The 16,941-nt window shown below is 34.4% G+C and overlaps 1 protein-coding gene across 1 annotated transcript in view; it reads right to left on the bottom strand.

Moving 5' to 3' along the window:
- Positions 1–16,941, bottom strand: part of ERC2 (ELKS/RAB6-interacting/CAST family member 2) — a 362,739-nt gene that overhangs the window by 173,594 nt on the left and 172,204 nt on the right. Inside the window, exon 9 of the mRNA XM_035894657.1 lies at positions 1,046–1,183. Within this exon, the coding sequence (XP_035750550.1) occupies positions 1,046–1,183 (138 nt within the window). The remainder of the gene's footprint in view (positions 1–1,045; positions 1,184–16,941) is intronic.

The following is a 16,941-nucleotide window of genomic DNA, read 5'->3' as shown; positions in this document are numbered from 1 at the left end:
GTCCAGATTAGCAGTGAAAGATTCACAAAATGCATGTACTTTCTTTACTGCATAAATGCTGTAAGCTTATCTATATGAAGCCACAGAAGTACCATCAACGTCAACTTTTTTCACTATTGTTGACCAAGCAAATGTTAGTAAGGTGATTAAACACACAAAGAAATAAAAATCCAACATTAGCATTTTAGGTGTTAGTGCCAACACCACAGTGGCATTTTAAAGTCATATGCAGTCATAAATACCTTCCTAGGATTACACACTGCAGAATGGCACATAATCATTTAATTAGTCGCACTCACCTGACACATTTAAAATATATACTTCAAGATCTGTGAGCTGCAAAAAGTGGATACTTGTACTATTTTTTTTTGGCATATAAATTCACTTGGATTATCTCGTATTCAAAGTTAAGTGGATGAAAAACCGTGACCTCACTGAAACTGGGAGGAATGTTGCCACTAATTTAAACAGTCCAGATTTATCCATTCTGCTAGATATTTTCAAATTAAAGGCATATAGTTTCCAAAGGAAAAAAAAAAAAAAGTAATTCTCCATTTTTTTAATGAAATACAGTTTCTCTTATAAATTGAGCATAGGAAACCAATAGTGCTAAGAGCAAGCCAAGGTAACAGTTGGTACCGTCACCTGCTGTTAGCTCTTCAGTTAAGCTCTGCTTAACAGAAAAAAGAACAGGACAATCAAGATTGCAAAGCCATAAAAACACTTGAAACTCTACCTTCTTTAAGTCCAGTGTCCATGACTTTCAGTTCTTTCAGGGAACAACCACTCATCCAACTGACTAAGGGTATGTCCTGAGCCATGTACTCCACCCCCACTGAAAAGGACATCCTTCTTTACCTCAAAGTCCTGTTTCAGTTCATCAGACGGGAATCACACCTTGCTCATCCTACCAGAGCAGAGCCACCTCTTTCCTGACATGGCCCGCAGGCTTTGTTACAGGTGCCAGACCAACTTAAAAGACACTTTCTGGACACACTTCAGCCACAAGAGCAGCACATAATGCTGTTCCATGAGAAAACATTACCTTTTCTGACAGGGCTTCTTCTAAGGTTGCTAGTGCTGTGTCTGTGTTACTAGAATCCGTCTGCAATGACTTCACTCTGTCTTTTAGATTAGTTAGTTGTTTGTCTTTGTCCCTAAGTTGTTCCTGTAGATTTTCAATCTGAAAATAAAAACAGATCATAATATTCATCAACTTTCTCTTAACATTCAAAGAGGGACTTGGGTGCTAGAATCATTTGAATGTATACATATCACACATGATACATATGCCTCAGTATACTGCCAAGTTTTTACATGGTATAGTGTCAACAGTTTTTAATTTCTGTCCGTTCTATTTTTATTTTTTTTCGCTAACAAGTACCATTTTCTAATAAATTAGAGGAAAAAAAATCTCAATGCAGTCAGGTATTTTATTATTTAAATATTTTCTGATATTAATCACTTAGTTTAAGGTACTGCATTATCTCAGTAATTCAAAGTATGTGTGGAATTACCCCTTTAGATTATTCTAGTTGCAATAAGAAGGACAAAGAAAGGGAGAGGTAAAGCGAGTTCAGTGAGCCTTAAACTGAGGAAGAAGAAAGATTACAACCTACCTATCTAAAACCCTCTTCTTTCACAATACCCTGCTGTAAAGGAAACTCACCTGGACAGAGATTGGGATGTTTATATTTCAACAAGCCAAACCCGGAAACAAAAAACTCCAAACCACCCAGTACCCCAAAGGCCACCATTCCCATTCAGTTCCTTCATCCCCACGAAGATTTAAGGTATGTCACTATTTTGGATATCAAAACTGCTTTAAACAGGTCTAGTTCTTCCTCTAGCAAGTATTTAAACACACTGCTAAGGTACCTATAAACACACCCGTTTGTTAAACAGGTCATGATTTACAGTGGTTAAGTCAGAAAGGTTTTGCACAAACAATTGTCCACAGGACCACATGGATTTTGGAAGCAAATCTGAATAAAAGCTCTCTACTTCTGACTGTCATGGCAATGACCTTCTATGGCTGTAAGGCACTATGACATGCTGGGCATAATGCAGAGAGGGCCTGTGGTATGTCATATGTGTATAACCTTATTAACTGTCTGTCAGAAGAATCAACCTCCCTCCATCCTGTGCTCTCTGTGCCACTTGCTATTATGCCCCTGGCATAGCATGAAAATTTGTTCCATAATACTTAGCACAAATAAATAGTAACAAGAAAATTAACTAGCTTATTAGTTTAGTATGCCACTTTATATAATACAACAAACTGTGCCTAAATCCACAAGGTATCATTTGTTCAAAACTGGCTTTAAATATGCTGTTAAAATTAGACAAATTATTACTGTTAACAGAGATTGAAATCCTTACTTTCATCAGTGATTTTACACTTTGGATCACGTTCTGTTGCTACTGAAATGAAGTTTTGCTGTTCATTTCATAAAGTAATGTAATTTTTCTCATAGCCAATGTAATTTCCATTTAAAGCAATTCAGATTCAAACAGAAGTAGGATCTGTCATAATTACTGTTAAACTGTATTTAAAGATTCTTTTACAAACCTGAAGCTGCATGTGCAGCTCCACAGAAGTCAACAGTTATGCATATAAAAAATTGGTCCTCATATGCAAAACTGTATCACCATAATCAAACACACGTTAATTTGGAGCATACTTTGGTAAAAATTCTCCTCCTACTACATTATATATGTGCAGGAAAAAAAGCCTGAAGTTAAGTTTTGAGATCATATATATCTATAATTAACAAATCATAAAATCCACAGTACAGCCGTGTGCACGGTATAAAGTTTGTTTAAATACATTTAAATTTTAAAAGAACTTAAATAAAAATTAAAATAAAAGTAAAATAAAATTTGGAAGTAAATTTGGAGGAGCACATTCCAATTTGAAATTCTTTATAACACTATGGCAAATACAAGTATTGTACCTTTTTTCTATTTTTCTGTTTTCTTTTTTGTATACGTAGTTTGGTATGTCAGGTTACTGCTATGGGCCAAAGATTCTGCTCGCTCTGTAAACTATAAAATACTAAGGTATATATAAAAAGGTTTTTTGGAAGACCTGACATAGAATAGCTCACTCTTGTAAACGACCTCTCATAATATTTTTCTTCGTGTGTATATTTTATACAGATACAGAAATAAGATACATGTGTTAATGAGTTAAGAACTTTTTATTTTATGGCATGTGTATTAGTCACATCTAAAATTACATTAACTGGCATTCAGAGGACTGCACACTATGTTTCCTTCTTTACTTTCATCCAAGTATTAATGATTCCAACAACTACCTCATGACACCCTGTGGAATATTTAAGCAATTGCACATTTCAGCTTCACCAAAATAATTTCTGAAGCAAAAAAGAAATAAAACAGGAGAGAGAACGTTGATTACGCATTCTTGGAAACAAAGTTAAGATCTGGTCCTTTATTATCATCAGCTTGACCTACCAATTCTAGGCACCCTAAATTGAAGTATTTATTTCCTATGCATGGTGCTTATCTGAATTCCACAGCATTTACACGATTTCCTTCCTCTTAAAACTAATTTAAAATATGATCCAACCCTTAACCAAGAAAACATGTTCTAAAATTATTCAGCATTTACAAAATTCTTTCCTCAGAGGTAAAGAGAACAGGCAGCAAATTAAAAACATCCCCATTGAATCACAACTGCTTTAAAATAAGTCATTCAATGCGTAGTCCATAGATAAAATAAGAGGAAAGGATCTGATTATTCTTCTATAAATCTGAAGGAAATACTTTGATGGGAACAGGACCACACTGGGGTATGTGAAAGTAGAATCAGTACCGCAGAGTATTTGTTTGTTTGTTGGGGTGGGCACGGGATTAATAAAGATCTGCTAATGCAGACAAGATTTTATGACCAGTTAATCACAAAGAGTTCTCTCAAAAAGATTACAGGAGGCAAAGAGTTTGAGCAGTCTCACATACTAAAATCTTGGAACACAAGATATGATTTAGTTCTTCCTGGGTTTTTTAAGCCCAGCAAGAAAAACAAACCTTCTGGTAACCTGCGTCATTCTCCAGCATATATTTGGGTACAGGCATATATGTAAGGATACAATTTTATTGCTGAATAATGACTTACATTTGAGTATGCCTGAATTCAATTTATGACAGGGACTGTTAAGACTTTCTTAATCCTCAAGCACTTACATTTTTATCTGATAGGAAATTAGTTACTGTGTAGTTTTGTCAACATGTAATTCTTACCTCTGTTAAGTGCTATGTCCCTGTGCCATGAGCTGTATGGAAAGAAACTGCTCCATTCTTTCTGTATTTCACAAAGTGTGTATATTCCCAGAGTTTAAGACAGACTCTATTCAATTTTAAAAAACAATACCCTTACAGATAAATGTCTTTCCTATGAGGCATCCTGTCAATAAACTGCAAGTGCTAATCTTGCCACTTTTTGGTGAAGGTCTCAGGAATGCTTCTTAAATACTCAAGGGATTAAATTAAATCTCACCCACAGACAGGCTTTAAAAATCTACAGTAACCCCAGTTCTCAAAAGAAAATTACTCATTATCAAAATTAAGGTACTGTTCTCTGGAATTTGCAAGAAAATTATATAATCTAAGAAAATGTTCCATGCTATAACAATTTGCCTTTAGAGATATGCATTAAAGTATTAGAGAGTTTAAGACAGCATAAAAGAATTTATCAGAGACTTCCTAGGCCTAGCTAGTGAAATCGTAAACTCATATACCTAAACTTAGCTCCATATATTTTCCTCTCTCCTCTGTATTTGAGTTTTAAGTATTTTGTAACACTGGTTTTTTTAACCCTAAAATTAATTTTGCTCTATTCTAAATTTCTCTAGGCAGAACTCTTTGAGATTTGTTTCATATTAAAAACACAGGTCATGTCTGTTCCACTGAATTGGATCAGTAATATAAGATTTGTTTAATTTAAAATGGAAACAGAGGTGAAGAAACAGAACTTTTGTATGTATAATTTTCATTATTTACTAAAAAAAAGTCTTACTATTTTAAGAAAAAAATTGTACTGAACAATTTCTCAAGTACTGTTACATTCTACTTTAAACAGCTAATGGAATTTTGATAAAAACAGATTTCATAAACAACAGCATTCATCCAACACGAGCACTAATGACTATGACTACTTTATACCTTAGTATTCATTGTCAAACTCTAGATGCTACCTCACAGATATGCATAACAAAAAAAAAAAAACCAGCAACTATTCATCAGAACAGAAAAAACAGGGATAGTTCAAGTTCAAATATTCTAAATGCTTACTTACAGACAGTTTCTTTTTATTAGTAAGACTCTTGATAAATGTTCTGTCTCATATGGTCCTTTTGAGATACATCTCAGTATATCCCAGAACACAAAACCAGCTTTGGTAGTGACTCAGTAAGAGATGTATCTACAGATGTCCTAACATCTCCGTTTGTTTATGTGTGTGTGTGTGCAAGCATAATTTTTTAATAAAATACCCATCCTTAGTCTGAATGACCAGTTAGAAAGAAAAAAAAAAATTTCCCTACGATGACTGTTCAAATACTACTACCTGAAAGCTCAATGTACAGAGGTATAGTTTTTGCAAAGCACTATAGATTTTTAGCCAGAATTTTTTAACAAATTATGTACAGTTATTAAATATCAAGTCAGTCAAAGTATTTTTAAAACTACATTAACAGGCTTGACAGCAGCTATTGGAAGTTTCAGCTTGTGAGGAGAGAGGGAAGCTATGGCTCCATCACTTTCCACTAACATTCATTATATGACCTAAATATATTTTTCAGTTTAAGGAGGATTTTAATTAACAAAATGAGTTTGTTGAAGGGCAACTTCTACTTCAACAGTTTGACGCTGCACAATTATCTTTTGTTTTGCAAGAGACTAGCGCCAAAAGTGCTTAATCATTCTGTACCACTACCTTTCACATTGTTTTTCTTCCTTTTAAGTAGGCAGACAGACAAGCATCACTTAGGAATATTTTTTTCAAAAGTCAAAATACATATGCATTTAGACTCTAAAAAAATGTTATATTGAAAAAATTATACTATAAAACTCTAAAATATTATAAAATGGCATTTTGCTATTTGCAACTGAATATATTTACTAAAGTGTAAGATTTGCACTAATCTTTGGCTTTACCAAGGTAACTGGAAAAAAGCTTGCTAATCTTACCATGACATGATAAAATACTCTTGGCTTTCATAAGCAGTTCCAATAACTACCAAAATTCTTGATTATTTCTCAATAGAATAAAACTTCTTACCTATAGTTGCCTATTGCACAATACGTTCTCAATTTAAAATATTTCCAGAGTGCCTTCCTGTTACTACCTTCCAAATTTATATTTGCCAAATTGGAGTAATACAGCAGCATTTTACTTACTTCAGATTACAACATACCTCATAGTCCAATAGCATCTTTTAGCTTTATATTCTTTCATTATTTTGCTCCAGAAGACTTTCTCAAGTGTCAGAGATTTTAGATATGAACATACCTAAGCATATGATCAGCTCAATCCTACACTGTCAATATGATAGTGGATTAACAGCAAAGGTATTTGTAAAGCTGTCCATAAATTTTACATAACTGCTTAGATTACGCAAAACAACATTTCCAACCACGGATAGGGTGTGTGCCTAAAGAGAAAACACTCTCCAAATCCATGGATCTGTAAGGTTGTCACAAAAGATGACTGATCTGATCTGCCTGAATAGTTTTTACCTCAACCATCCTTCAGGACCACAGTTCAAAGTAGCAAAGTGCAGCTGCACAAGGACTGTAACAAAGGAACAAATGAAGCAAATGCAGCTTCAGACATCAGCCTTCACATTAACCTGATGACAAGAGCAATAGAGAAGTGGCATGAGCGGGTAATTACCCTGTTGCTACCTTCCCCACTCACATAATCCAAGCAGGAAAGGAAGCAATCCTTCAGAATTTTGCTCTACCTGACAAGCTTAAAAACAAAACAAAACAAAAAACAAAACAAAACAAAAAAAAAACCCAAAAACCCAAAACAAACAAACAAACCCCCAAAATCCCCCCAAAACCCAAAAAAACCCAAAACAAAAAAAAAAACCAAAACAGAAAAAGACATAAGACTATAATAAGAAACCAGAAAAAAAAAGTAAACAGAGTATTCTTCCTGAGGTATACTTAGATTGTTTCCCTCCAAAGTTACAGCATTTCTATACAACACATTTTCTGCTTCTTCAAGCTCATTGAGTTTCTGCTGTTAGGATTACACAGTTGATCAGATTAACACTGTGGTTTGAAAACTTACTTTTATGGTTGTTCATTATTCTTATACCATCAAAGACACTTTTTTTTTTTTACCCACTATATTTACTTTATTAAGAAACACCAGGTCATGGTCATTTTATCCAATATAACAGAATCATCTTCCCTTTTGCTTCATTTGAAGTTGCTATTCTTTACATATGAACTTGTCTCCAACAAAGCAGCAAGCGCTTTGGGCCAGGACAATGTTAAGTTTATACGGTGTTTAAGTAAAATAAGGCTTCACATTCTAAATGGTGTCTTCACAGAATTACTGCAATATAAAATACTACATCATGTCACAAATGAAATCGAAGTATTTGTGACATGATTTTTTTTCTCAGTGAAATCAATTCATGTCTATTTTTCATCACATTTTGTTGGGTAAAGTTATCACATTATTTATTGTATTAATGTATAGAATGTCATTTTAAAATAATTCTATACAAAATAGTTCCAATAAAACAACACAAGCCAATAACTTACCTAGGACATACCCTTCTCTATACTTACAAAATACTACTATTTATCCAACTTACAGGGAAACTATACACCACGGATTTACGCTGTCCATTGTAATGTGCACTGACACGATAAGCAAGCCAAGTGTACCATTTCATAGTGAATACGTCTCACATCTTGGGATGACATACTAAGTGCAACTGATTTTGTTAGGCAAGGATCTGTGCAAAGACAGTCGTGAAAGACTGCATGAGAATTTGATCTTTGCCTTGCTCAACAGCTAGAACAAATTCTCTTCAAAGAAATAAGCACTGTGAATTCAGCTGAAATTCAGAGCTAGAGAAAGGAGTGTTTGCTTCGTGTTTGTTACCACTTGTATTCCAGGACTATTCAACATTTTATGAAAGCTATTTACTCATGTATTTATCTCCAATTTCTTGGTAACTTGCAAAAACTGTCACTAACGTACTAAATAAAGCATTAACATGCATACAGCAAATTAACCCATATAAAAAAGTTAATGGAAAAACAAATTGATATAATGGAGATGCATATTACATGCTCACACCTGGTATGAAATAATGCAGAAAAGAGAGGGCTACTCATTTTTGTTTATTCACAAGCAACCACTTACGAAGCTCAATGTGTAAAATTACAGTAGTGTCAAGAGGACACGAGACAGAGATTATTAACTGCATACACTCTTCAAAAGAAGTAAGCTGTGCAGTGTGTATGGCTAACTCTTTATGTGATTGAAGGAGGAAGAAAAATATCTGAAGACACTACCATTAGAGAGAAGGTGGACATGCAAAAGTAGAGACAAAGATGACATCATGCCTCTAAAAGAGAGAGTTGGCAATTTTAACAAATATACAAAGACCAGGATACAGAAAACAGTATTTTTGATGTAAAAATGATGCTCTTACTACTGAACAGTAAAGCTGTAGTAGCAACCAAACATAAGGAAAGTACCAGGCAAACAAAACCAAGAGTTTACACAGATGCTGACATCTGGAGATGGGAATTTTCAAGGAATGAAGAAAAAGAAGAATAGGAAGCAGGAAGGGGGAGGTATTAAAACTATGAAGAAGTAACAAACACTGGCAACAGCATCAAACACAAAAGAAAAAGGGCAGTTATAATTTGATTTGATCAGAATGATCAACATTACATACTTAATTACAATCAGGTCAAAAAACGTTTCTAAGAAAAATATGAGAATTGGTGTATTCAAGCCTTCTTGGGATTAGATTTAGTTGTACTTCAAGATATACACAACCTTTTTTGTATGAACAAGAGCAAAACCCACATTCCAAACAGAGAACTAAAATAATCTCAAAGTCAGCATGCATATGCTTTTGAAAACTGAAGTCTGAAATATTTCAGCCACTTCCATCGCTATGTCATCAAATGCCTCTACTGCAAAAAAATATCATCACCTCTAAACAAGAGACGCTCATCAAAAGACTGCCCAGAAAAAAAATATCAAATGAATACATAAATTTCTGACAACCATGAAGATAAAAAATAGAATATGGCAGTACCAAAAGCGGCTATCTCATCAATAAACTCTCAAGTCTGTCACCAGAACTCTACCAATTCTGTTTCATGCTGAATTCCCCCACCAGCACCAGCAAGGTCTTCAGGAGGAGAGAGCAGAATAAGCAGGACGGGGTATTACTCTGTAGATGCTATACTTCCTGCTTGAATTATTAGTAATGGCAGCAAGCTCTGCATAAATGTCTTTCATATCTTTTTCTCTCTAACTGCAAAGTTTGAGATAGTTTCAAAGCAGCCTTTAATGAGAATTCAGATACTTATTTTCCAATGTGGCTTTCAGGTTTGATGTGCTTTTTCTTTCATTTTAAAGAAACAAATAAGGCTCAAAATTTCATATACAATTTTTATACCTAGGTTAACAGTTGCTCTTGATGATCTTAAGGGTCTTTTCCAACCTAAATGATTCTATGATTCTATGAAATACTAATAATTGGCACCCATACTTAATTGTTGTTCTGGAAAGGGAAAACAGAAAAGATCATAATTTTATTTATGTTTTGTATTTTTACAATGTCTCAAGTATAGTATGATTGCAGTAATATATTGAACTTGATTGCAAATATTTTATCAGAACTTCATAAAATAATAGGAAAATGCATTTCTTACAGAAATTTCCACAGAAGCTCTGCAAACAAAATTTCAGCTCTTGAACCCCTCCTAGCTGTCACAAAGCACACCCAACAGGCCTAGTAGTTGCTTTTATACTGTAACTTACTACAAGTGTTTTGTCAGGTCTGCTTACACCAAAAATCTCTGTCCTACGGAGCAAGTGATTTAGGAACACAAGGCTATTTTAAGGTCTAGAAGACATTCTTCCTACTAAACAGTTTAGTCCCAGATGTTCACTCTGTCCATCTGATAGTCCACTCAACACATTCACCACAGTATGGTTGTAAAGATACAAAGAACAAAGAGGGTATGATTAACGAAGACATGACATTTACATTGATATCAAGCTTCTGAACAGAGTTAAACAGAAATTAATCTTTCCTAAAGCAGGCTGAGGAAAGCAAATAAGTCAGAATCAAGAGGTTTACCTCACAGTGTCCAAATATCACCCATGTCATTATATGTTCTTTATGATTCAGTTTGTTAAATGTATGGAGTATCAACTAAGTATTAGTAAAATCTTAAGCAAAACAGCACAGAAGCATGAAGTATCATTATGGTGTCTAAAAAAATCCAATAGGATTGGATGTTTACCTGAAGAAAAAAGAAAATATATGTGGCCTTAATTTAGGACAGAAAAACATGTATAAAGAAGGAAAAAAACCTATTGACTGTTGATCACTAAGAGAAAATGTGTAACATTTACCGAGAATAGGCAGCCATATTCTCTGGTCAGTACCTGCAATAAAGTGCTATCACGCTTGACTAGAAAAAAGATTTTGTTATGCTATAATTGGAAACATCAGCCAACTATCTCATGTACATGTAGAATCTGAGAGCATTCTATTGCATCAATAAATACAAATAAATGCAACTAAAATTGGGGATGAAAAGTGATAAGTATCTTTTCTTCTTCCAAAACAAGCAAGTTTGTTTTATTGTGCAATCACTGCAGAAAATATTTCACCCATTTTTACTTACTGTGAGATTCTAGATTCCTTCCACAATAGAGGATTCAAATGTATGAGTAACAGGAAGGATTCAGGGGAATCAACAAGCATTAAGACAGAAGATGTGTGTGCTGAGTTTTCAAACAGAGGAGAAGAAAACTCCCCTAGGGCTGCTTAGGGAAGGGATCTGCCCTCAAGTCAGCTGATACTTTTACAGGGCTATAAAAGCAGGTCAGTGGGCAAACTGAGCCAAGAGAGGAGAAGGCTGTCACACAGAAAGGAGCTCCTGGACTGAAAGCCTGGCTTCTGTTGCCAGACTCCAGCTGAGAAAGAGCTGGAACTTAATGCTAAAATTAACCTTCACCAGGAAGCTAGCCAAAAGAAGCCTGGGCTGATAATATCCACTTGTGTATCTGGAAATACTCAGTCTCTGTCTCCTTCTCTTCAGGGACCAATAAATTCTCAGAACAAAACAGCTTGACTCTTGGATTCTTCTATGCAGGACTCACAGTCTTGTCAGTATCCATTGAAAAGTTTTTGCTCTCATTATATTAATTGTGATATAATTCAAAATGCAATAGGTATTTTCCAGATAGTAAATATAATAACACAAAATGAAGTAACGCATAATTCCAGTTAGGACATACAAATATTCATTCTTAACAAGTTAATGCTTCTCATAACAACTGTCTGTATCTATTCAGGGCCAGATTTTCAAGCTGGGTTGGTTGGGTATGAATTCCTACATCTCACAACATTCTACATGCTACAGGGTAATGACTGATTGCTGAATTTTTTTTGAAGTCTAGCCCAATTGCACATTGACAGCACCTGAAAATATGATCTGTGTTACTTCTCCAGGCTAACCATGAAAAATCATACTTTTCTGCTCAATCCTACATTTCAGGTATTTGAAGACATCTGATAATTTGTTACTCATGACTAGTTTTGTATTATTTGGTATAGGTGCATATAAAAAAGGATATGTTAGCTTATGAAAGAATTGTTCAAGAGGATTTTGCATGAAAACCTGTGACACTATGGAGTAAGCAAGCCAGAGGAGTACATATACTCGAAGATACTCTAATGTAAACTCACATGTGGAAAAAAGCTGCTTTGGCATACTTATATTTTTAATACAAATAATTTAAAATTAATAGTGATACACCTTTTAGTTTGTATCTTTTCATTCCTATAATGCCTCTATCAATTGGGAAGACTTTGGGGCCTCTGCCCAAATTAAAAAATTATGGCAGGTCTCATAAAAAAGTTAACAGATAGCGGGAAGAAGGAAGCAGCAGATAAACTGTATAGAAAAGGGTTGGGCAACAGAGGATACTGCAAAAGGAAGCTATAAAGGAAATAAGAGTAAGAATAGGCACCTCAAGAGCCGCAGAAAGAAAGCAAGAGCCAGTTAAACAGTAGTATGGGAAGACTTCCAGAGCAATGAACACAGAGAAATCAATATGCTGGATAACATGAATGGGGATCAGCACAAGAAAGAAAAAACACCAAACAAACAAAAAACCCAAACCAAAACAAAACCCCCACAGATGTGTATGTTGTGTGCATTATTTTAAAATAAACAAGTATATAAAGGGAAATACAGATATACAGAAATAGAAGAATAATGTAAGCTTTAACATAGATGACCAATCTGTTCTGAAAGCAGATTTAGGTTTTGGTATCCGAAGTATCACAAGAAAGAAGCTAAAAATCATATTATCTTATTTAAAATAAAATTATTGCACTTTACAATATGTTATTAAAGTCAATGCAGTTACTAGAGAGCCATATAGCCCTGATAAATTAATGAGAAGCATTCATCAATGAAAACAAGGCAGTAAACCAGAAACAAACTCCATCAGTCAAAGCCTAGAAAGAGCTTAAAAAAATAACAGAAGTAATAATTTACCACAACTTATCCTGAGTTATGATGTTACATACTTAGGAAAATTAAGATAGGAAAACAGATATACAGAAAAAAGATTTGGTTTTAATTACAGAAGAGAGCTGTCATCTAGAATTCTGAAAAACAGGCAGAAACCTTACAAACTGTACTTCATTTCAAAGTGAAAAGGTTGAGCAGGTTGTGGTGTAGAGAGGCTGGAAACCTGGCTTAATCCCTAGAGAAAATGCAATGTTTTCATTGCCTGTAAGAATCTCCTTCAAATCCTGCTTGTGGGCAGTGGAACGCACTATGATACTCTAAGATCCTTTCCAGGACTGTGGCCTATGTTACACCTAGCATTGAAAAACCTATGGTAATTGAATTTCCTTTCTCATTTGAAGGCTATCCAATCACTTAACAGATCTCCTTGTCAATCCGATTTCATGCTACTCATTTTTTAAGTTTTACACTGTCCAAAATTATTTCTCCTCTTTTGTAATATTTATAACTTCAAAATATTAGAATAAAAAACTAAGCTCTATTAGTTTTAGCCAGATACCTGTCCATGTCAGGTCTCTCTCTATTCTTATTGTCTAACTCTTTCACATTTACGTCATTGTTCTGACAATGAGATGTCTGAAATCAAGCACAGCTTTTCAGGTGGGATGACACAAAGGCCATCTAGAGAGAGGTGATCATCTTTTGTTCTGCTACCCAGTATTTCTGCAGACAGAAATATTGGCAATTTTTACTACCACATCCTACTAATACCAGATTTAAACTCTACCATAATCTGTAATCTCCTAGTTTTCCTTGCCTATTTTTCATATACTTTTAATTTATGTACATATCCATTGTAACACTTTCAGACTATCTGGGGGTTTTTTACTAACATCACTATATTTTTCTATTGATGGCTTAAGGTTACCATTTAAACCACCATCTTGAGTGAAAGAAAAGAATACCTTTGTTTCCTTTCCTGGAAAGCTTAAAGAGATACTTAACATGCTTTGTAAGGTTTGAATTTGAAACTCAATACCTCTCTCATTTAAGCAACTCCTAGTTTTGATTCCAATGGAAAGCTATAAAAGATACACAAGTCTAGACAAAAGCAAAATAAACGCACATTTAAACATCACACTGTTCTACGGGACAGGGTAACAACTGTGAGTGCAGCAAATGTCTAACATTTACTGCAGCTTGCTACAACTGATTTTGTTAGAAGACTCTGGCCATAAATTACATTTTAACAGTAATTATGTATCTCCTTATATTAATAGTTTCATAACATGCCATTTACACAGAACTGTATGGTGATATTAAAACGTATTTGGTATAAAGACTTCAAAAGCACAGACAGATAATTCACTTGAGAGTTAATGTAAGCTTTATTTGATTGTTGCAGAACATAAAGAACTCTCGGTATTCTTTCTTTAATTCAGAGACTTTCAGGTAAGCATAATGGTCTTAATTCTAAATGATACATTGTATACAACTTAGAAATCACAGACATTTCACATCTGAAGGGAAAAAAAAAGTATAAGTACAGTGCTATAAAACTGCTCTGTCATCTTTAATCCTTAATTACACACCCCTTTCTACAGTCTTACAAAATTATTTCAGAAATTGCCAATATTCTCTTATTTCCCAGTTTTCCTGTAAAATATTCTAAATAATAATACGATATTTTAAAATCAGCAGAGGAAAAATATTAAACTTTATATTTCCTTACTCTCAGAGCAAGGAATAAGGGGGCAGACAGGTTGAAGAGGGAGGAGGGAAGCCTTAAAAAGGGAAAATAATTTTAAATGAAAAAGAAAAAAAAATCTAGAATAGCAAAAATTTTTACATTGAAAGTAAAAATAACAGGTCTGCCCCCTAGCTATGATAAATAAATGATGGCTATATGAATTCAATAGAGCTATGTCGATTCGTACTAGAAGAACATCCTGCCCTTAAAATTGTATTCAAGAGCTTGTACTAGAGAATCCAGTTTCACATGGTACTATTTTATATGACTGACTTTAAGTGCCAGTGGTAAGAAGTAGGGAAAAGCCATAGCAGCGGAGCTTGAACAGTTAGGCAGGAATTAATTAGAAATAATAATACCCTTTGTATTGGGAAGTTTCCTTCTAGCTCCCTGGATACAGAGGGCACCTATATCTATATATAAGGGACAGTGTAATAACTTTATATGAAAGAAAACCTTTGCAGAAGGATAACATACCTCCCTGCCCCCTTCTTCTAAAGATGTCTTTTCTTAATCATTCTGAATTAACATATGGTCAATGTACATAGGTTTATATCAATTAAGAGTTAAAGTGTTCAAAATGTTCATCAGAGAACTAAGAATCTTGTTACTATGAGATGTAATTTAATATTTGCACTATAGCTGCATGAAAGACAATGCACATATTAAGTTTCACCATTAGTTACTGCAGGCCAGACACAGCCTTTCTACGTATAAACTATCAAAGCACCACTAAACTTAAACTGAAATGTTAAACGCAGCAACTTGGATGTCTTTAATCAACATCTGCTGAACAGTTTAGATTTTCTATAACAGCAAAGGTAACACAGCAATGCTTTCATATAAATGTTTAAATGGGAAGTAGAAATAATCTGAAGTAGCTCTGTGTTTAAGACAGTTTGCTTTTGGTATGAAAAGTTGTCCTTTTTTTTGTTTAATCTTTCACTAGATTTCCTTTATCATGTATTGCCTCCTAAAACCCAGCATGTTTGTATGTATAACTTAGCCTCATTCTAATATCATCAACTATAAAAAAAAAAAAAAAGGAAAATTATTATAAAGTAAATCTATGACACAGGAATACTTTTTTCCCCAACCCAGTTTTTCATTAGGTCATTGATGTCTGGGATTTATTAATCATTGTAGCCATCCTTATTCATCTGGCTTGCTTCATTTTTTTCATTTAGTGTAAAAGCCTTGATGAAAGGATCCATGAAGAACACTCATTGTCCCTTTGGCAATTACAGGAAAATTCACTGTAATATCCTGAAGATACATTTGGAGGTCGTCTGCTATTGCAGTGTCAGTGACACTGACCTCATACTATACTAAAACTGGTAACACACTTGTAATATTTTTTCTCTTAAGTATATTTATTTGCTTTTTATGCCAGATATTTAAAAGTTTATCTTAAAGAATCACATAGGACGGCGAGAAGTTTCAGCAACTGTCAGACACAGTTGTCTCTCCCATAGTGTTAAGCCCTTGTAGCTTCATGTTCACTTCTGTTCCTGCCTGAAACGTGCCCCTTGCCATGGTGGCATTTGACAGACAGTAGATAAAACCTTCAGAAAAGTGGTGAGTTAGGAGTTTTCAGTTAAGAACACTTTGAAGTCCTTTAGAGATGATAGCTATATCAAAATATATTACACAGATTGACTACTTTATCTCTGTAGTTCTGCAAGCATTAGAACTATTACAAAATTTAATTTTTGTCAGGCTTTCTCCTCAAGAACATGCCCTTATTCTTAACTGTAAAATTCTTTCAAAAAACTTGAGCATTTCTTAACAATGACGCTACAATAATCTGACAAGACTTCCATTTTCTGTCTCCCATTAGGAAGATGACAGATACTACCAATGGTCTGGACTTTTTAAATGATAGAATGATGGCCAGCTCAATGCTAAAAAACTGTCAGACACAGGGAATAGCTTATTCCAGATCTAAGCATATACAGAGATTATCTTCTACTGCTCTACTCAGAATTCTTATTTTAGCATTAGCACAAAATTTAATCAGGTAGTCTATGAGTGTTAATCAGATATTCTGTAAAAAGCATATTAAAGCTTAAGCAAAAATGAACAAATCTTCCTGTTCTGTTCCTGTGCCTTTTTGTGGTTTTGTTTCGGGGTTTTTTGTTGGATTTTTTTTTTTTTTTTAAGAGGTTTTGCAGCAGAACACTTAGGGCACAGCCCACCCCGGACCCCCTCCCAAAAAGCCCCCAGATTTAGCCCTTACTGAGAAATATGTCCTGCAGCATGAATTGTAGCACAGGTCTCAATAAGATACATTTGTCAGCATTAAACACTGCTGTCAGCATTACAACATGCCCAAAGAAGGAGAAATGCTCCTGCCTTGCCAAGGGAGGGTGATTCACGAAGATGATGGTATGAACTGG

Source organism: Egretta garzetta, unplaced genomic scaffold, assembly GCF_000687185.1.
Source record: "Egretta garzetta isolate BGI_Z169 unplaced genomic scaffold, ASM68718v1 scaffold215, whole genome shotgun sequence".
Classification (NCBI taxonomy): domain Eukaryota; kingdom Metazoa; phylum Chordata; class Aves; order Pelecaniformes; family Ardeidae; genus Egretta; species Egretta garzetta.
Note: the sequence above shows the minus strand (reverse complement) of the source record. Positions and strands in the feature narration are given on the sequence as shown.